This window comes from Solanum lycopersicum, chromosome 1 (genome assembly GCF_036512215.1).
Source record: "Solanum lycopersicum chromosome 1, SLM_r2.1".
NCBI lineage: Eukaryota > Viridiplantae > Streptophyta > Magnoliopsida > Solanales > Solanaceae > Solanum > Solanum lycopersicum.
In genome coordinates, this window is record NC_090800.1 from 82,918,664 (window position 1) to 82,940,284 (window position 21,621).

The window sequence follows — 21,621 nt, forward strand, 5'->3', positions numbered from 1 at the left end:
ATTCACTTGTTAGCATTTGTGTGATAAATTTTTAATTTAGATTTTATTAAGATTTAATTCAGTTGTTAGCAAAGTGATGCTCTTCTAGCAGATTAATCTATATGTCTCTCTCTAGTCTTTTAATAATAGTAATACACTCTTTAATGATGTGCAGAAAAAATATGACTAATATAGCGGTGATGCTTTATTTCAATGGACGATGGGATCCTAGCAACAAATATATTAACTACTTGGCAGATGGTGTGTTGATACACACAGAGTCAACGTTTGCCACCCTCGTTTCTGTAATTGCTACTCAATTGTCAATAGACACATCAACAAATAAAGTTGAAATCAGATATAAAATTGATGAAAGGTCTCCTCCAATTCAAATTCATAATGATATGGGGGTAAAGGTATATCTTGAAACTAAAAAGGAACATCGAGATATGACAAGATACCCTTTATGTGTCACAACAACTGAACCAGTCAACTTGGAGACTAATGCTGCACTCATTCCACTTTTGTGTGTTCAGACACTTCAGGAGATATGAGGGTTATACACAATTCATACTTCTCTAATACATTTAATGGTATTGATGAAGCAATAGGGTTAATTGGATTCGGATCATGTGAGGAAGTTGATGAGCTAGAAGAATTAGCACCAGGCATCATTATTAATCCCAATCACTCTTTATTTGAAAAAGATCAGGTGTATAAGAATAAATATGTCCTCACTAGTGCACTAAAAAGACATTCCATTCTTAATCATTTTCAATTCAAGACAACAAGATCAAGCGCAATAAGGTAAGACCTAAATTCAAGTCACTTTAAATTATTAATTGTGTATTAATATTTTTTCTACAGCTATTCAATACAGTGCCTAGGAGAAAGCTGCAGTTGGAGTTTACGAGCTTCAAGCTTGAACAAATCTGAAATGTTCAACATTAGAGAATTTGAAAGCGAACACACTTGTTTGTTGCTACATAATTCATTATCGGAAAGGCTAGTATAATAATAAATATGTAATATATTTGTATAAAATCCTTCATTACCTATTTTACTTGATACTCTTTCAAGATTTTCAACATCAGCAAATCTAACTGTAGCTTTAAGCACTTGAGATTCTTCATTTTGATTTGATCCCATAACATGAGCATCGTTCTCTCTCGATTCATTTACAGATGCATTAACACGGGGAGAAAATGTTGTATATGTAATTAACATATTATAAAAAAAACATATCAAAGTTAACTGAAAAATGAAATATCGAATTCGTGTCATTTATAGATTAACTGGAAGAAAATACTAAACTATATATTAAAATTATATTATGAATATAACAGAAATTTACTGAAAATATAAACGAACCTCCATTAAAATCTAATCCACCTGAAAATGTCTCGCCAACATGCTTCTTAGATGGTTCCTTAACTTCTCGAATAACAGAGCTGCTACCACCACTCTTAGCAAACAGCAAAGAAATATCCTCCAATAATTGTTTGTTTGAGTTCACCACAAATTCTTTGATTTGATTGAATCCTAAATCAATCTTCTCTTCAAGCGCTTTGTTATTTTCATTCACCTAATAGATATTAAATCATAATGAAAATATTAAAAAAATAACAGTTTTAAAATAAAAAGCCTAAAGTTTAGTTTGTGTATACTTTTACAAGCTCTTTTCTCAATTCTATGACTTCATTGGTCAAAATGTCTAGACCATGATTTGATCCTTTAGGCTCCAATTTCAAAATTTCAGCATGGTAATCACGAGTTTCAGGGAGCCTGAATTTGGATACTTCATCTTCACTGGCCACTATGTTCTCAAACTGAAAAATCAAATACACAAAATAACATTAGATATAGTAACTTGAGTTCAAATAAACAATGTAATAAAATGTATTAACTTTGTACAAATACCTTGTTTTTTGTAGGCATGAAGAGACATTTCTCAATATATTTTAACCATGGACTTTCTGCAATTGTCTTCCAATTCAAGATTCTTGGAATAGAATCAGCAACACGAATAGCTATATCTTCATCAACCTTTGAACAACACTCAAATATCCAAATTTGAAGAGCAAGAGGCAAGCCACCAATTCTATAGTACTTATGTATTGACTTAAGCTCATGCCTCACAGAATCAGACAACTTTTTGTAGACATCTAAACCCCACGGATATGAATTGAATTTTCCACTTTCCACAAGGTAAAAATCTCTATTGCTAATTTGGTATTCGTTGTCCTCATATGAAAATAAAAAATCATTAATGAAGTATAGAACAGCCAATGAAACAGCCGAGTCATCATCTATGAATTTTTTAGCTAAAAACAGTGCACGTAGATGACTCTTTGGAACTGTGATTTTTCCGGAAAATAACTACTCATCAAACTACATCTAGAATTGAGAACATTGATAGATGTGTCATCACCAACACAATTTAAGCCTGTAACTATCACAAATTCTCTAAGACCAAAAAATAACTTTTTGTTATTTATTTCAATAGCAAACACATCATCCGGTGTGTGTTTTAACTGTCTATTTATAAGACAATGAATAAGTTGTAGTTGTGTGCTTGATTTTGGAAGGTCAAGAAAGTACCCAAAACATGTATTCCTAAACATCTCAAGTTGTTTATCAGATAAAGATAGTTTGATTTTTTCAATGACACTATGATTAGTGTAACATAACCACCTACTCGAAATATACACAACATCAGGATGTTTCCAGAATTTACGATCCTGCATATGCATTAAACATGAATTAAAAATGTGTTACTACATACTAAAGATAAATTAAAGTTGAAATAAAGTTGAATTAAAGTTGAATTAAAGTTCAACTAAAGTTGAATTAAAAATGAATTAAAGTTAATGAAAGTTGAATTAAAGATAATTTCACATACTACATCTAAAAAACAAGCAGCAATCAACATACAACCCATTGCTAAACAACAAATAACTAAGAAGTAGTAGCACATACCGGATATCTACTCTCTAGTAGAATGACACTTTTGGGTAAACGATTTCGTGTTTTTCCATCATTCACCGGCCTTTTCTTCTCCAATCCATCTTTATTTTTCAAACTTTTTGACTGAAATTGAGGAGGTAAATCCTCAAAATCATCATCACTGTCAACGATTTTCTTCGATGTAGATGCCAAAGTAACACATATTTTTTTTGATTTCTTCATTGTTTTAACCTCTTTAACTCGTTTTTTACCTTTCTTTTGCTTCTTGTTTTCTTCCTCATTGTTCTTCTCCTCATTGTTCTTCTCCTCATTGTTCTTATCTCCCGAAATTTGTGATATACCCAAACTAAAACTTGGAATTTCATCCGTAGAATTAGAAGACGAAACTTGAAGCTTCTTTCGATTTCTTCGATAAACTTTTGGATTCGAAGCCGTCACTAGACGCGGACTTCTTCTAAGACCTTCTTCCATTAAGATTCGTACAGAAAAATGGAGAAAAAAAATAAACAGAAACCCTAATTTTTGACGAGGAGAAGGAGAAAGAAAAAAAAAGAGCGAGAAAGGATATGAACGATAATATGTTTTACTTTGTTTAAAATTTGTATAAAAAAGGAATAAATGGGTTTTAAATTGTTTTAAGTTAATATAGCTAAAAGTTGACAAAAATGGTAATAAATAAAAAGTGTACTTAAAATTGGTAATTATAAAATAAAAGGTCTTTGTTTATGTAATTTTTCCAATAAAGAAAGATTTGAGATCGAGTATTTTGAAGAAAAAAAAACTTTTCTCAACATTTAATTTATATGGATACACGACAATTTAAAATTAAATTTATGTTTCTATGAATTTGGTCTAGTTTTACTCCACATGGTGTACATACGAATATTGATTTGATGGATATGCTACCACTAAATTATTTTAAAAGATGTTCGTGTCCTCTTATTTCAGTAAGTTCAAATTTCGTGAGTCAAATTACATATTTAATTTTTTTTATTAAAAAATAATATATTTTTAGTAATTGATAACTCAAACTATTTAAAAGACACGAAAATAATAATTGTAAGACTTTCGAACAAAGATCATTGTAACTCCAAATTAAGTCCTCTTATCATGAGGTTGATGTAAAAAGAAGTGTAGAACAATATATACTAGTTTAAATGCTTATTATATTTAGTCTATATGTGTTTTTCTAAGTAGGATAATCAATACAATGATATGCCATGAGTTGAAATCCTGAATTTTGTATTTGAAATAGATATAACAAAGTAGAGTTTTTTTGGCTGAATTCATTTTTTAACTATGATCTAGATCTAAAATACATTATTGTATTATAAAAGTGAACAAAAAATATCCTTGCACTATTCAAAAAGTTACAAGATTCATCATTCTGTATATTTTTTTAAGAAATTCAAGCCATTAACAAAAAATGTGTCAAGTCAAATGAATATATGTCCACACGATTAAGCTAGTCAAGTTGGGTTATTTTTTTATTTTTAGTAATTGAGAATTAAAATATTCAGACAAAATATATTCAAATTCTAAATATTCTTTGTAAAAAAATTATCCAAATACAACTCCATTTCAAAAATTTCAAATAAAGTAATTATTATTTAATTTCACAACAAAGCGCTTACATAATTTCATGAAATTATCATTATTTTTATATATTGTATAAAATGTGAATTGCATTGTCTATATAATATATACGTACTATATTATTTTTATTATTAAAGAGAATTCTAAATAGTTGCACACAATATTTTTATAATGATTTTTTTTTTTTGCATAATCTTTCAAACCATTGGATCCACTGTATAAGTATTTCAAAACTTTATATATTTTTGCAAATCAATTTACTTACAAAAATAATATATAAACATTTAAATTATGAGAATAACATATTCATTTTTATTCATATTCTTATTCTTTTTGAGTAAGATTGATCTTCTCAATGTAGCTAAAACATGACTAAGTTTAAAAATATATTTTATTGTTTGTTCAATTAGTTTCTTAACAAAAATAGACTAAAAAATGATTCTTGTTATTTTTTTACTAGTATAAGAATATTTTTACTCACTTAGATAATATAAGAATGTAAATTAATAATAACTCTAAAAAAGTAACAAGAGAGCATTCACAATGTAAATTCACTATATCCTCTCCTAAATACACCCAACAATCTCCATTAAAAAGGGATGGAAATAGAAATTAGAACAAAGGGTATAACATTAAAAAAAAAAAACCTCATTTTACAAGTGCCTTCACATTTTTCTTCAGTTCAGTTGGAAAATCTCTCCTTTTTATCAAGGTGTATATGATTTTGGCATCCTATAAATATGTTCTTCCCCACTTTTTTCATCCACAACAAAAACCCATTTGCTCTTATCACCCTTTTTCACTACATGTCCATTTTTTTTGTCACCCCCTCTAATTAAATGGGAATAACATCCTGATTTGCTCTTATTTTCCTTTTTACCAAACTCTGTGCTTTTACCAATCATTGTAACTTCTAATCCTTTACCAATTGGATGTTGTAGTGATCTTACCTTTACCGTATTCTCCACTTTCTTTAAATGTCCTCCTATCCCTTTCTTCCCTTGTACATTATTCGTAACGACCACTGATCTTCTTGGATTCACGTCAAGTTTCTCCATCAACATTTCATAATCATCTGTATTGCCATCTACTAATGAGAAATCAATGTTTTCGTAATTGTGTAAGATTTCAACAGGGTCCCCTGTTTTGAATTCTACCATGTCATTTAGCCCTGTTTCTTCAATTACTTTTTGGGTTTTGTCAAGTATCGGTTCCGGAATAATGCAGACTAATTTGCCCCCTGTTTGACGAGCTGCCGCTGCTAAGGCTACGGTGGAGGGGGACCCTTCGGTTGTGACTTCCACTATCAACTTCGCGCTCATTCCAGCTGCTAATGCTGATAGGAATTCATTGCTCTCGGGTTCTTGGGTTCCCGTACATGAACTGCACATTTGTTTGTGTTTGCTACACTGCAAATTATTCCAATAAACACAAATCACTTATGTCTGAAGTTGGTATTCAAAAATGTATTTGAATATTGCCGCATCTTATTCCGTTAAAAGGAAGGCTAGAAGTCATTCAAGGGGTAATTTAGCGTCCAAAAATAATTGAAGGGTTGAAATATAGTTTTGACCCTTTTCCATGGTAAATATTGTAAGAGGAAAATGTTAAATATCAGATGGAAATCAATGCTTTTTCAAAAGAGGATGAAACTTTTGACAGGGTTTTGTTCGAGAATTTATACGAACAGGGTAGCGCGGTGCACAAAACAAACACACATTACCAGAGTCTGTGAAGAGTCGCAACCCAAGGGATGCTCAAAACAGAACGAAAAGGAAGAGATGTAATTAATTAAATAGGAGACTTACCAATTTGAGGGTGTCAAGATATGCATTGGCAGCATATTTTGGGGACCATGCCATTCTAAGTATTATTAATTAGCGTTTTCAATGAGCAAACAAACACAAAATTGTAATTAAGAAGCTAACTAATCGAAATCGTTGCAGGCTGCCTTGCTTAATGATCACCTCCTTAATCTCTCTATTCTCTTCCTTGTAAACGTAATTTTGTGATATTTTTTTTCAAAGGTAGTTATCAATTAGTACCAGAGAGATATTTAAGGACGATTATGTTACTTGTGTGAGTTTAAAGTCTTGGAAATTTGTGGTTAACGAGGATTAACCGGGGCTTAATACTTAATCCCACGTATTTATGGGGGAATATATATATCCTCGTTTTGACCAACTAGATTTACCTTCCGAAAATCTACATATTTTAAATTTTAATTAAAAGAATTTCAGAGATGTTTGTGTGTGAATAAAATCGTTAGAGTCAGAACAATAAAAGAAAATATTATAAATATCACACTTCATAATTAATTAGCATTTAAATGTATTGAATTCCATAAATTGAAGCTTGATCTTTTCATACGCAATGATGTTATTAACGACATTAAAAGAAACGATTCATTTCTATAAACATGTAACTTAGATTTATTTGTAACATATCTTTCATTTGTCTTCTCAAGTTTGAGACTTTTGAGCTATCTTTTCTATATGGAGAAAAAAGAAAGCTTTCTTTTCTTTTCTATAATATTAATTTTTTTGAAGTGAAATAAAGTTTGATTTTATTATGTCCAAAAATTTGATACATATTAATTATTTTTTTCCAAATCTTATTTTTTTATATTCTTATTTATTATTTCCAAATCTCATATTTTTTTATATTCTTATTTATTAATTAGTAGCTATTTTTATATAATAATAATAATAGCGATTTAATCTATATATATATATATATATATACTGTGTTCCTATTATTAGATCGTGACTCCCCTATCTAACTTTTTATAATTTAATTTGGTTAGTGTAAAGATAAGATTGTAGCGAAAAAGAGAAACTATACAAAGATCTCCCATCTTATTGAGTCACTTAATTTGCAATAAATTGGTATGCATTTGTTCGTTTGGAACCTTTTGTCTCTTCTCAGAAAAAAAAAAGTGACTTAACACTTTTTCCCAACTGTCTCAACTATTTCTCTTTTAGATACTAACAAATGGTACAAGGCTAGCCATTGAACTTCAAAATAATAACATCAATCAACATGCCGACCTTTAAATGCTTCGTGCTAAATCATTATTTCATTTTACCATGTATGTTTTCAGAGAATTTAATATGTAGGGAACAAATTCACATCCTGATTCCGCTATTTGCATTGAATCCCAATGGTAACACTAATTAGTATAGATTTACAAGTGATCCACTTATTCTAATAACTTTAGCTTAAACATTGTTTTTATATATTAAAATTGATTTAATAAAGTTCAAGCTATTTTTCTTTTAATTCAAAGTTTGTGAAGTTAAAATTCGGCACGTCACCTGATGACTGTCACTTGATTGTTCTAGTCCCTAGCATTTAAGATATAGTACTTATTTTATTTAAGTTTGCGTAATAAAACACATATCATCATGCTAAAATTATAGCGGATAGTAAGGCCACGTAATATCATTTCTTAATTAAGTTTATCAGGTTGACAAGCACCATACTCAATCATGACTTCAATTCAAGGAATTATTTGGATCGATCATTATCAAGCAGTTGTGCCAATAATTTATGGATTTAATAAAAGCTTCTCTTTAGTTTACAGTTGAAAAGTAACTACTCTTTGTCCACCCAATTAAAGCTAAGGTAAGCTTCCTTTCTTCTTTAAATATTTTGAGCGGTATAGGCTAAATTGTATAGTTCCATTAATATGGAGTGTGGTGGAAAGAAAATGGTTCTCAAGCCTATACGAACATCAAAGAAATTTGATGACGATGATGAAGAAGAAGCAGTATTATTGAGTCCAGGTTCTCGAATGTTCCATGAACCTAATTTCAATATTCATATTGTAGCAATCATGGGTTGGAAAATACCACTTGACATTGACTCCCTCAAAGCCCAATTACTAAGCAAGTTGCTTAAACACCCACGCTTCTCCAGTTTGCAGGTAATTACTATTCTAGTTCGTTTTATTTTTACTTGTCCATTGTACTAAAAATTTAGTATAGCTTATTGCAAATATATTGCGTACAGGTTATGGATGAGAGTGGAGAAATGAGATGGATTCCGACAATAGTGAATGTAGATGATCATGTCATAGTACCCCAGCTGGATGTTACTAATAATATGGACACAGATAAGTTGGTCGAACAGTATATATCAAACCTAAGCACGACAAATATTGACATATCGAAACCTCAATGGGATTATCACATACTTAACGTGAAAACATCCCATGCTGAGGCAACTTCTGTTTTCCGTTTTCACCATTCTCTTGGAGATGGAATTGCCCTTATGTCCCTCTTACTCTCTTGTTCTAGAAAAACATCGGATCCTACTTCTTTGCCTACACTTCCAGTTTCTTATTCGAAGGAGAAGAAATCAAATAGCAGTAATAGAACAAATATTAGGTCCTTGCTATGGCAGTACATGGTAAAGTTGTGGCTGTTCATCAGGCTTTTGTTCAATACAGTTGTTGATGTTTTGCTTTTTGGCGCGACTGCTCTATTCTTGAAGGATTCCCAATCACCTTTTACAGTTGCAAAAGGATTTAACAACAAGCACTCTACTCGCCAGAGATTTGTTTATCGGACTCTTAGTTTGGACGATATTAAATTTATTTATAAAAAATGCCACAAACGCAGTAAGTATACATTATCACTATTTTGGCCTTTAATTATTACTTGTATCTAATAACACAAGCTTCATCTTTAGACTATTAACGATGTTATTTTGGGAATCACACAAGCGGCTTTGTCTCGTTATATCCACCGAAAATACGGTAATTAAATTATTTTTTTTGTCTATATTAATGGGGGGACTAAAATTCAATTTTGGGAATTATTTACTTGTTGTTAAGTAGATGTTGAAGGCAAGATGAAAGAACAAATGAGATGCAGAGCCACTGTTCTAGTGAATCTGAGACCAGCTTTGGGAGTTCAAGTAAGTATAATTTCTTCATCATGTGCTGCTATATGTGTACGGTCTAATGGCGCAATTAATTATGATGAATTGGCAGGCCTAGCAGAAATGATTGAGAAGAATGCGATAGTAATACAAGGAAATTGCTTTGGGTTTGTGCTAATTCCTTTAGATATAGCTCAATTACAAAATCCTCTTGATTATGTTCACAAAGCTAAGATATCAATGGATCGGAAAAAGCGTTCTCTTGAGGCTCAATGCACCTTTTACATTTTGCAGCTTTTCCTTAACTTGTTTGGCTTTAAGGTATTCCAGATTTTATTTCCCCCCTCTTTACACCTTACCTGTCATTGGATCAAATAGAAATGTAACATATCTTTTTGTTATGTTTAAATTTGCATCGGCATGACACCTAGGGTGCAGCAAAACTTGCTAAAAGAGTTCCATCTCAAACAACACTATCCTTTTCAAACGTAGCTGGTCCAATTGAAGAAGTTTCTTGGTCAGGCCATCCATTGGCATTCCTTGCCCCTACATGCTATGGACAGCCCACTGTAAGTTTCTTCCATCAACAAAGTAAAAGTACTATTTGTTGGGATCGAAATAAGCAGGTGTAAATGCGGAATTTAGCAAAAACAAACCTCGAAAGACCACGAGTAAGAAGACAATGAAAAATATATCAAAAGACACAAAGATTTAATATGGTTCGGTCAATCGACCTACGTCCACAAAGGAGATGATCAATCCATATAAATATGAGTGTACAAAATACAGAGAGAAACAACCTCAACCAATTCACTCAGAATACATGGGAGGTTCACACAAATGATATCGTATCAAGCTTGTGACCCAAAAGTTCTCCCCCTAACCAAAACTCTCAAAGTCATTAAGACTATATTATGCATGCTGATTAAGTTAGAAAGAACATTCTTTTATTTATAGAGTGCAAAAAACTTTTCCTACCAGAAAAAGCATTAGTCAATCCAAAACTTTTCCTAAAAGGAAAACCTATTTATGGTAAGAAATTTAGGGTAAATAAAATCCAACACTATTTTCATACTGTTTACATTTTTTTGAAAGAAATATAAACTACTTAGGTCGAAATTTAATTACTATATTATATTGTAGGGGCTAATGGTTCATGCGTGTAGCTATGCGAAGAAGTTAACATTTGCGATAACAGTTGATGAAGGAATGATTTCAGATCCTAACCAGCTTGGCGATGATTTTGTCGATTCATTTTTAAGCATCAACGAGGCTGCTCGTTCAAAATTTAGAACCAAACTCATTAGCTCATTACACTTTGACGAGTACACTTATGATATCTAATTATTTGCTAAAAAATTTTACTTATAGTATACATTGTCTTTACATTTTAATGAAGTAGAAATGTAGAATTATTATGCTTGTGTTTCTACCAATTTTATGGTCAATAATAACATCACTTCCTGAAAATTAAAAACAACTCCAGACATTTAAGTTAGAATGTTTGAATTGATTTATTTAACGTATTTTAAAGTTAAAATAACTCTTAAAGACTTTTAGAATGTTTGAATAAATAAAATAAAAGTATTTGTGTTTTCAACTAAAATAAGTAGGCAAATTAAAGAATCAAGTACTTTTAAGGCAAAATTACAATCTCTTCCTTATAAGTTTATAATTATAATAATTCCACAAAAATTTAAACAAACGGATACAATAATATAACCAAGAGGTTTGAATACATTATTAATTAAAAGTCACATAAACGAAAAATAGATGATATACTAATTTGATACATTAATGGTCAACATTTTATATATGATGCACTAATTTGATGTATTTTGTTATGCAAGATATATTAATGAAGTCTGATTTTTAGTGCAATTTTTGTATCAGCGATTTTTGATTTAAGAGGAAAATGAGGGATTTTGGAGATTTGAAAACCTAATAAGTAATAATGATAATAAGTAAACTAAAAATCGTTGGCATTTGAGGTACCGCCACAACAACATACATATCCACTTTATCGGGGAAAAAGTAATTCGAAAATTCAAACCCAATGAGAAAAAAATCATTAAGGACCTACAGTAAATTTAATGAACTCAAATTTTTTTATTAAATCATTTACTTTTTCATTTTTTAATCTATTTCAATTTTCTGATTTACTATTTTAAACACAAAATACCAAAAAAAGTGAAAAAATTAAACTTTGGCTATGTTCTAGAATAGAATTACTTCTGAGTTCGCCTACTACACTCGAAATCATTTACTTTTCCCTAAAATATTAGGTAAGTACTCTTAAGTCTATATTATAAATATTTTGTTAAGAAAGAACATTTTAAATTTCAAAAAAAAAAAAATTGGCTGAATATGTGAGGGCGGATCTAGGGGTTCAAGGGCACTCACTTGAATCTTATATTTCTGACAAATAATTATATTATACATAAAAGATAAATTTAACCTTTTTTATCTTTCAAATTTATATAACTTATTTTTTTTATTTAGTCTCCAAATAATGACATACTTCTACAATAAGTAATAATTTAATGTTAATATATCTATTTTTATTTTTAACGAAATAATTTATAGTCAGACAAATATCTATAACTTAGTTTAGAGAACATGTTTCAAAAGTTCTTCTCTATTTAAACTTTCTACCAGCTATCAAGTCAAACTATATCACATAAATTGAGACGAAGCAAATATGTATTTATTTACGTACCTAAATCAATTTTGAATTTTCTAGCAGATAATGCAAGCAAATTGGATGCCTCTCATCACAAACTTGCACAAATTAAAGGTGTTTGTAATTACTTTTACTAGTCTTTTAGCTTCACTTTAATGTTTATTTGAAAGAAAACCATTTAAAATTTAGGAGCTAATCTACATTAATAGGAGACGTGACATATCTTGTTTATGTGGTATACCTAATCTGCATAATTAATGCAAAATATCGTTTCACTTAATTTGATACAATTTCTGTATACTTACTATTTACTGCACGTTTTTTGTTTATGTTTTTCTAATTTATCTTTTTAAAAGCCGCCTTGAAGTGGAAGGAGGTTGATATGAACCTTACCACCACATAGATTAAATTGCACCAACTACCAACTTTTTGATATGTCATTTTCAATTATTATGTTTTACTTTTTTAAAAATTAATTTGACTAATTTTACAGTTAAATTAAATTATATTAATTTATTATTTTAAAATAAAAAAATTTAGATATATAAAAGATAATTTTAATTTTTTTCAAATATCAATATGATAAAAAATATATCATAAAATGTTAATCAAAATTATTATTCTCTCGTTCACATTTATTTGGTTATGTTGCATTTTTTTTTAAATCAATTTGACCAATTTTCAAAGTTAAATAAAATTATATTAATTTGGTAATTTAAACAAAAAAAATAGATATTCAAAAGGTATATAAAAAGTATTATAAATTATAACTTTTTATATATTAATATGATGAAAAAATATATAATAAAAATTGAAAATTAAAAGTGAGACAAAGATGGTACAGTACTATATTTTCTGTAGCAGATCTTTTACAAGATCAATTCGGATTGGCTCTGATTCGTTTAGAAAATGTGGTTCGGGGGACTATATGTGGAGCAATTCGGCATAAATTGATACCGACACCTCAGAATTTGGTAACCTCACCTCCATTAACAACTACTTATGAATCCTTTTTCGATTTACCCTCATTATCTCAAGTTTTGAATCGAACTAATTCATTGACTCAAATAGTTCATGAGAGAAAATTAAGTTATTTGGAGGCCTTTAAATTTACTATACATGTCTACTTATATATTCAATGAACTAGATTAATTTACTAACCAAAGCTATAAACAACAGTTGAACTACTATTTTATTCCACAATATAATAAAAGCTTGGATGGTTATCTCTTATTTTGCAACTTATGTTCTAAAAATAAAATATAGAATTTGAACATACAAAATTGAGCATAATTGTATCAATTTGGCGTTAATTCAGTATCGTATAAGCTGCTTTTTTGAAATTTAGTTTGAATCCATAAAAGTTCATAATCTAAATACACATATATGCCTGACATAATAGATTTTATAACACTTCATTCTTTCACTTTTATTTGTTATATTACGTTTTTCAATAGATTATTATCTTTCGGTCTGTCCATCCATCACAATTAAATTCAATAAAAAATTATACATCATAAATGTTAAGATGGTCGATATGATAGAAAACTACATATTTAAAGAAGCAAACTATTAGGTGAATTGAACTTGTTAATTGTTATGACCTACCGTAAAAACTCTAAAATAAAAATAAAAAATTTGAGATATCTATATCGATTAATCTAAAATCAAACTTAAAATCCAATTAAATTCGAACTTATTTGAATTGCAATTCCTTCAATTCAAAAATTAAAAAATCCAAATAAAAATTTTTATATCCACTCCGAATAACCGGAAAACTCATTTATTCAATTTCATTTGTGCTACAGAATTCAGAGGATTTAATTAGGAATATTTCTTTACATGACACGTGCAAAATGTTTTCAACAATTATTAAATTCATACAATGAATAGCTCAATTGACACCTACCACTATTTTTCCAATTTTGACATTTCTCTACCTTCTGTATCATATGTATAAGGTCCCATTAAAATCATTAACTTCCCCAATATCAGGGTATATCTAGAAAAATCCACAAAACGCATCAAATTGATAATTCAAAACAAATCAAGAAAATAAATTGATTTATGGGTTTTGATGTTTGAAGAGGTGGTTTGATTTTAACTAACGAAAAATTGAACTAAATTAATTTGATATTATATTTATATAGTTTTTTATAAGTATTTCTATAAAAAAAAACTTTCATAATTTTTTATTTTAATTCGTATATTATTTCAAGTTTGGCCTAACAATTTTGGCTTGCTCAAAAAGTTTTATAGCTCATAGGTGCATGTAATTAACTCAAATAAACCTCAACTCAATATTAATGCTAACAAAAAAGATTAATTTACAACATCAAAAACTGAATAATATTTAGATATCTATTTGTTAATTTTGCATCTGCAAAGGTAAAAGTACATAACTTAATTTAATTTTTCTTTAACGTTTAGTTATTTAACTAATATTTATTAACTGTACTTATTTTGACATGATTAAGTATTTTTAAATGATGATGATTATCATTATGACCTTTTACTCAAAAATATTTATTTCATGTGATTTCATTATCTATTTTAGCGCATAGATTAGACAAAATATCAGCTCATTAGATTTATTTACTATATTTAGACAAATTTATCTAATTTACTCAAAATAGCCTCTTAGCTCTATTTTCTTTTTAAAAAAATGGCGATCTGCATTTCTTCTTCCTTCTTGCTTTCTTCATCTTTTCTTTTTTTCCTTTTTTTTCTAATAAAATCGACTTGACTTAAATGTGAATTATTTCAAACAGATTATATATTAAAAAATTCAAAATATCAAAAGGATTTCATATTTAAAATTGGAACTAATTGGAGGTGCTTTTGAGTTTGTCAAGTGTACTTTGTGTTCAGTCCGTATATATTTTTTGAGTGTATCATAAATTCATGGTGTATAGTTAATGTATCATATATAATGTATAGTTAGTACTTAATTTATGACTCATGTATAGCTAAACTATATTGTATAGTCACTGTAGTTATTATGATTTTTGACAAGCTATATTGTATAGTATATACTTCTTAATTACTTTATTGTATATATTTGAAACTGATCTCATTTTAGTGGATTGAGTTGGTGGTTTGCGTGGTGAGTGGGGTTGGGACAGTGGCGAAGCCTTATATACTTATAATGTCGATCAACACTCCTTCGTATATATATATATATATATATATATATATATTTTGCCCCTAGTCGAAAATCTTATCTCTATCAGACTGACTACCACTAAATGGGGTTGGGGTGGGCAGAAAACAATGCACTTATTTTCTCTACATTTATTAGAAAAGTCTTTTTTTTTGTTTTGCTAAAAATAATATTTTTCATTTTTTCGACCAATCAAACACTAGAAAATAGTAAATACTTGGGGGGCAAACTCACTCTAAGCGGAGAGGTGTTCCTTTGTCAGAAAATTATATAAATTTTATATATAAGTATTGATATTTTTTTAACACAAGTTAAAGATTTAATTAAGTGGCTAAGACGTTAGAAAACTTCTTTGAGGTTGTGGATTTTCGACTCCTAATAGCCTCACAATTATTTTGATTTGCTATTTCAAAATGTTAACTAATCCAAATTATATACATCTAAAACTAAATTCTCAAGGCAGGTAGCTGTGGTTTTAATGAGAGCGTTCATTTACTGAATATATATATCTAGTCAAAGAGAAAAATCCTTGTGGGCACATAATGGAGCTATAAATACGGTAGACTCTAATCAGCAACCTATACATTGAGATATCATCACTATAATGGAGGGTAAAAGAAAAATGAGTGTGAAACCTCTTCGAATAATATCAAATACTAGTAATTTAAATGGAGAAAAAGAAGCAGCAATGTTATTAAGTCCATCTTCTCGAATGTTTCATGAACCATCCTACAATGTTTACGTCTTAGCCATTATGGGCTGGAAAGTAACAATGAACATTGATTCCATCAAAGCTGAACTACAAAGCAAAATGCTTAAACACCCACGCTTTTCAAGTTTGCAGGTAAACTAATTATGTATGATTAAATATAAAAGTATGTACATGTCATGTATTTATTAGCTTGATGGAAACGAATAGGGAGCTGTGACTTTTGTCCCACCAGTGTCTAACGTTAACAAAACTTTGATAATTTCTTCCGTCTTAATTTATGTGAAAGAAGTTTGGAGTATGTACTAGCTAATGATTTGAACTATTTCCAAACAGGTTATGGATGAGAGTGATGGCGTTGGAAATATGAGATGGGTTCCGACGACAGTGAACATAGATGATCATGTCATAGTTCCCCAGTTTGCTGATAATAATATGGACAATGACGAATTGGTTGAAAATTATATTTCAGACCTAAGTACTACAAATGTTGACATGTCGAAACCTCTATGGGATTTTCACATTCTTAACGTGAAAACGTCTCATGCTGAGGCAACTTCTGTTTTTCGTATTCATCATTCTATTGGAGATGGAGCTGCCCTCATGTCCTTCTTACTCTCTTGTTTTCGGACAACTTCGGATCCTACTTGTCTCCCCAAACTCCCTGTTTTTTCTTCCTCTAACGATAAATCAAATTCTTCACCAAACAAAAATAGGAAAAAGAATTTGTGGCAGTACCTCGTAAAGTTGTGGTTCCTCATCAAACTTTTGTTCAATACAATGGTTGATGTTTTGCTGTTTATAGCGACAGCGCTCTTCTTGAAGGACTCTCAAACACCTTTCACAACTACACAAGCGTTTAATGCGTCTGCTCGTCAGAGATATATCTATCGGAGCGTTAGCTTGGATGACATCAAATTTATAAAGGATGTCACAAACGCTGTAAGCATATAACTATAAACTTTTCATGGATTTTAATTTGTCTGTGATCTAACCTCTGTTTCCTCGTTTTTTCTTCTTCTCACTCTCTTGTGAAATTATAGAAGCTTAATGACGTTGTATTCGGCATAGTTCAAGCAGCATTGTCTCGTTATTTCCATCGAACATACGGTAATTTAATCTCCTCAATTATCTAATATATATATACTTCAACGTACAGCGATTTTCAGGTGTTCGCCAAACTAAATACAAACATATTATTTTGCTGAAATTAATTAAGTGAAGAAACAGAGTAAATTAAGACCAATAAATCGTGGCACATGAACCGTTTGTGTGATTTTGACTTGATACTTAAGAAAGTTCAAAATATTATTACTTAAACGTTCTTTTTTTCCTTCTATAATTTGTTTCTCCAGGCAAGGCAGGGAAGTTTTCTGTAGAAGGAATGAGATGCAGAGCCAATGTCATAGTGAATTTGAGACCAGCTTTAGGGGTTCAAGTGAGTGTTTCTTAATCAATTCTTCATATCCACATGAATATTAAAAAAATGAAAATCTTCCAAGATTGTTTAGGCGGTTTCATATGGCAGGCTATAGCTGAAATGATTGAGAAGAATGTTGCAGTGATACAAGGAAATTGCTTTGGGTTTATGTTAGTTCCGTTGAGTATCGGCCAATTAGATAATCCTCTTGATTATGTTGTCAAAGCTAAGACATTAATGGATCGAAAGAAGCATTCCCTTGAGTCACAGTTCTCCTTTTATGCTTCACAATTTTTCCTCAACTTGTTTGGGTATAAGGTAATCAAATTCTTAATTCTCTTTAATCAGTTCGCCTTAGAGCCTCTTTCATAGGAATTCCCCCCAGGGGTTCCTATAGGGGCCAGGTACACTCTACCTGAAAATGAGACAGAAATGAATGCAAGACTTCGAAAGCTTGCAAGGCTTGAAGCTCAGAAATGGATGATTTGAGATCCGTTGAATTCAGACCATAAAGCGTAAAAAGTTATCAAGATATATAGATATCTAAGTGTAATTGATTTGTTTTGTAGGGTGCGGCAAAACTTACTCAAAGAGTTACCTCCCAAACAACGTTAGCCCTTTCAAACGTAATTGGTCCGCGTGAACAAATTTCTTGCGCAGGCCATCCAGTGGAATTCATTGCCCCAACATGCTCTGGCTATCCCACTGTATGTTTCTTAAATTCCATCAAATATTCAAACAACTATGTTTCAATTACATTAGGGTATTATATACTCGAAAGAAAATTACTAAACACACACACATATATATATATATATATACGTACTCAAAATCAGTCATATATTTAATTTGTAGGGGATAATGGTTCACGTGTGTAGCTATGTGAACAAGTTGACATTTACTATAGCAGTTGATGAAGGAATAATTCCAGATCTGAACCAGTTTGGTGATGATTTCATCAAGTCATTCATGCTTATTAAAGAGGCTGCTCATGCTCATCACACAAAATTGGCGACCAAACTTGACTAGCTCATTACGTTGAAGTTTCAAGTTCAACAAAACTTGATAAACGTGGTCCTCATATTTATGCTCTAAATGTTGTACTAGTATTTAGATTATGTAATATCATTGTTGTAACATTTTCATGCAGTAGATCGAATTGTTATCCTTGTTTAACCTATGTTAGTTATATATTCTCAACAATAATACACTTCCTAATAAGAGTGGATATAAAATATTTGGAATTTTCAGTTTTCATACTTGAATTATTAGGGCATGTGAGACTGATCTTATCTTAAACTATATAAACCAATGTTTATTAAAATACATCTCAAACACCAAATATAATAGACCAAGCTATTAGTACACTCAATCGCTTTTCTTTACTTTCTTCTTTTGTAAAGGCTAATCACATCCCTGCATCAATTTAAAATATCATAATATTTTAAGTGTGTTTTTTTACTCTTCGCTTAATAAATATTATTGCAACATTTGAGTCATATATAATTAATACTAGAGGTGGATGTGGTACGTTGTTTGATTTTTAAAAATAGTGTGTGATTATTATATATCAAATTAATTTGATCTGGTCCATTATTTTAAACTTTGGTTAAGGTATTTTGCACTATAATAAATTGGTAATCATAATTTATTCAATTTTGACTTACATATATTAATATTGTTAATTAATTATGACTTCGACTTATCAAAAGACATAGTATCAATTATATCATATTAATATCTTATACATATAAAAATATTCAACTAAAAAAGAAGCAATTTCCAAGGTTAAGCAATTTCACAAAAAAAAGACATTAATTTCAATCTGGATAATCAAAAGTTTCAATTTCTAAAAAACTCAATATTTTGTAAGTTGTAAAAATAATGGAGAAAAACTGACTAGTGCTTATCGAGCATGAAACCAACAAATTAGTAAAAGGAAGGCTGAAAAATAGGAAGCAAAAACTTGAAATTAGTAATAAGCCGCTATGTCCACTTTTAATAGTCATGGTACATTATATTTTTTAAAAGTTAATTTAATTAATTTTTAAAGCTAAATTAGATTATATTAATTCGATATTTTAAACAAAAAAATTAAGTATTCAAAAACTACACAAAAGGTACTATAAATTTCAATTTTTTGCATATCAATATGATGAGAAAATATATAGTAAAATATTAGTCAAATCTATTATCATTTGACTCTAAAAAAATATTATGACAATTAAAAGTGGACCGAGGTAGAAATTGTCATCGTCATTCCTCTACCCCTTCAATTTTTACTAGGAATTACAATCTATTCGCTATCTATTATTTTTATTATTTTTTTTAAAAAATATGTTTTTCAAATTTAAAAATAAAAAACTCTTAGTATGTAAAATAAAAATCTCTTGTAAGAAGATTACAAGCGTCATGGATGATTCAAAAAATAAAAACATCCAATTATATATATGAGGAAATTTTGGTAAAAAATAAAAAACATTCAATAAGTTCATTTTGTTGTTATCCTTCCACAGTATTGAAGACTTAAAACATGATATTTTTTTTCTCTAAAATATTCGGGTAATTAGTACTTAAATTATCCAAAATAAATATTTTGTTAAGACAACATTAAGTACTTTAAATTTGACAAAAACTTGACGTAAGATAATAATATATCTAGACGATTTTTTTTTTCTTACCAAAAATTTAATCATTCTATTTCTCTCTTTCTATTAATAAAATAAAAAAAAACCCTTTAATTTGATCTCGCAAACCGTTTAATTTGAAATATTTTGGTAAACGTAACGAGCCTCTTATGATTAAATAAATCAAACGTCTGGTACATAAACTTGGATGCCGTTTCATTACAGACTTGCATTGCACAATTAATTAAAGGTTCGTAGTAGTTAGTACTTCCTCCTCTCATTTTTACTTTGTCCATAATCAATTTTATATTTTTTAAAAATAAATAATTGAAACATATATTTTACTATTAGTTGGTGTATAGTTTTGATGTACTTGAAAAATTATTTGGGACATAAACAATTAAAATTAAGGATAACACTAAAAATAATATCTTTAGCTTAATATGTTAAAAGCGAATAAATAAATATAAAAAACTATTTCCAAAATAATAAACAAGTAAAACTAAACTAAAAAGTACGTTCACATTAAAGTAGTTCGAAAGCAACCAGTCAAAAATTTAGGAGCAAACCTACATTATTCTACACATTACATTTAATTGGAAGTTCGTTTGCTATTGCCTATTCCCAAGGCAGGTAAGCATAATAAAGATTTTTCATGCGATTCATTGTTTTCGTCTTCCTTTTTTTCATGCCTTTTTTTAAAGATATTTTTTCCGTCCGATATTGTTTGTCATGATTTTTTTTTTTGGTTTAAATTATAAAAATTTTGACTAACATTTTAAGATGTATTTTTTCATCATATTAATATGCAAAAAAGTTGTAATTTATTCTACTTTTCATATAGATTTAGGATATCTAATTTTTTTTGTTTAAAATGTCGAATTAATATGATTTAATTTACTTTTAAAAATTAATGAAAAGAATGAAAAATCTTTTCTTTCCAGAAAATTTTATCAGAATGATATTTTACCTATGGACTATATTGTTTTATTTTTTAAAATATTTTTACTTTTTAAACTTTAATAGCTCTTGATTAAAAAATAAAAAGATCAATTTATTCTAAAATAAAAAAGATCGTAAATTTTTTAAAATTCTAGCAAAATTTTATGGACATTTACCATTATTCTAAAAGAATAATTTGATTCAATTTTTTCCTAAATATCAATTTAATATTATTTTTAAAATCATATTCATTCTCTCTCCATTCTAATCGTATCTTGATTTTTGTAAAATAACAACACGAATATTCTCCATGTTCATTTTTGAATTTTAATACGTTTCATAAGAAATGATGATTAATATAAATATTTAAAAATAATTTAGAAATTAATATTAAATTTTAGATCTTGAAAAATAATGTAGAAAATAAAACAAGTACTTAATGCAAAAAGTAAGCTTGAAAAAATGTATCTTAATTTGTTAAACGTGATAAATAAAAAAAAAGATATATTTTTAATATAATCAATAAATAAAAATAAAAATAAAGTATTTTGCGATCACATAAAAACATAAACTTTGAGGCTCAATAGCTAAATACATGGCAATTGAATCATAAGCCGAGATCATAAAGAGCATACTGCGAGTAGGAAG

General features: G+C 29.1%; 4 protein-coding genes across 14 annotated transcripts; 2 read left to right on the plus strand and 2 right to left on the minus strand.

Moving 5' to 3' along the window:
• Positions 1-846: 846 nt before the first annotated feature.
• LOC109119804 (uncharacterized) lies at positions 847-3,417 on the minus strand. The gene is made up of 5 exons (XM_069295065.1): positions 2,959-3,417; positions 1,900-2,358; positions 1,647-1,808; positions 1,351-1,564; positions 847-911 (listed from the first exon to the last, which is right to left on the minus strand). The coding sequence occupies exons 1-5, from the start codon at positions 3,415-3,417 to the stop codon at positions 847-849; spliced, it is 1,359 nt and encodes a 452-aa protein (XP_069151166.1).
• Positions 3,418-5,079: 1,662 nt separating this feature from the next.
• On the minus strand, positions 5,080-6,929 carry LOC101251330 (uncharacterized). Its single transcript, XM_010328770.4, has 2 exons — positions 6,351-6,929; positions 5,080-5,951 (listed from the first exon to the last, which is right to left on the minus strand). The coding sequence occupies exons 1-2, from the start codon at positions 6,402-6,404 to the stop codon at positions 5,250-5,252; spliced, it is 756 nt and encodes a 251-aa protein (XP_010327072.2). The 5' UTR covers positions 6,405-6,929; the 3' UTR covers positions 5,080-5,249.
• A 1,206-nt stretch (positions 6,930-8,135) lies between these two features.
• LOC101251623 (wax ester synthase/diacylglycerol acyltransferase 11) lies at positions 8,136-10,844 on the plus strand. Of its 11 annotated transcripts, none has more exons than XR_011211273.1 (6): positions 8,136-8,470; positions 8,557-9,166; positions 9,386-9,465; positions 9,542-9,596; positions 9,861-9,998; positions 10,573-10,844. XR_011211273.1 is itself a non-coding variant. In XM_069288259.1 (6 exons), exons 3-6 carry the CDS (start codon positions 9,417-9,419, stop codon positions 10,771-10,773), a joined length of 597 nt encoding a protein of 198 aa, XP_069144360.1. In that variant the 5' UTR covers positions 8,211-8,470; positions 8,557-9,166; positions 9,386-9,416; the 3' UTR covers positions 10,774-10,844. The 11 variants fall into 11 exon arrangements, 6 of the variants coding, with proteins under 6 accessions (XP_069144352.1, XP_025887948.2, XP_069144360.1 ...); XR_011211274.1 differs by having other exon boundaries at positions 9,868-9,998; XR_011211275.1 differs by lacking the exon at positions 10,573-10,844 and adding an exon at positions 9,724-9,750 and having other exon boundaries at positions 9,861-9,972.
• Positions 10,845-15,822: 4,978 nt separating this feature from the next.
• On the plus strand, positions 15,823-18,659 carry LOC101248922 (wax ester synthase/diacylglycerol acyltransferase 11-like). Its single transcript, XM_004231175.5, has 7 exons — positions 15,823-16,119; positions 16,321-16,926; positions 17,028-17,094; positions 17,340-17,422; positions 17,513-17,722; positions 17,974-18,111; positions 18,260-18,659. The coding sequence occupies exons 1-7, from the start codon at positions 15,880-15,882 to the stop codon at positions 18,431-18,433; spliced, it is 1,518 nt and encodes a 505-aa protein (XP_004231223.2). The 5' UTR covers positions 15,823-15,879; the 3' UTR covers positions 18,434-18,659.
• Positions 18,660-21,621: the final 2,962 nt, after the last annotated feature.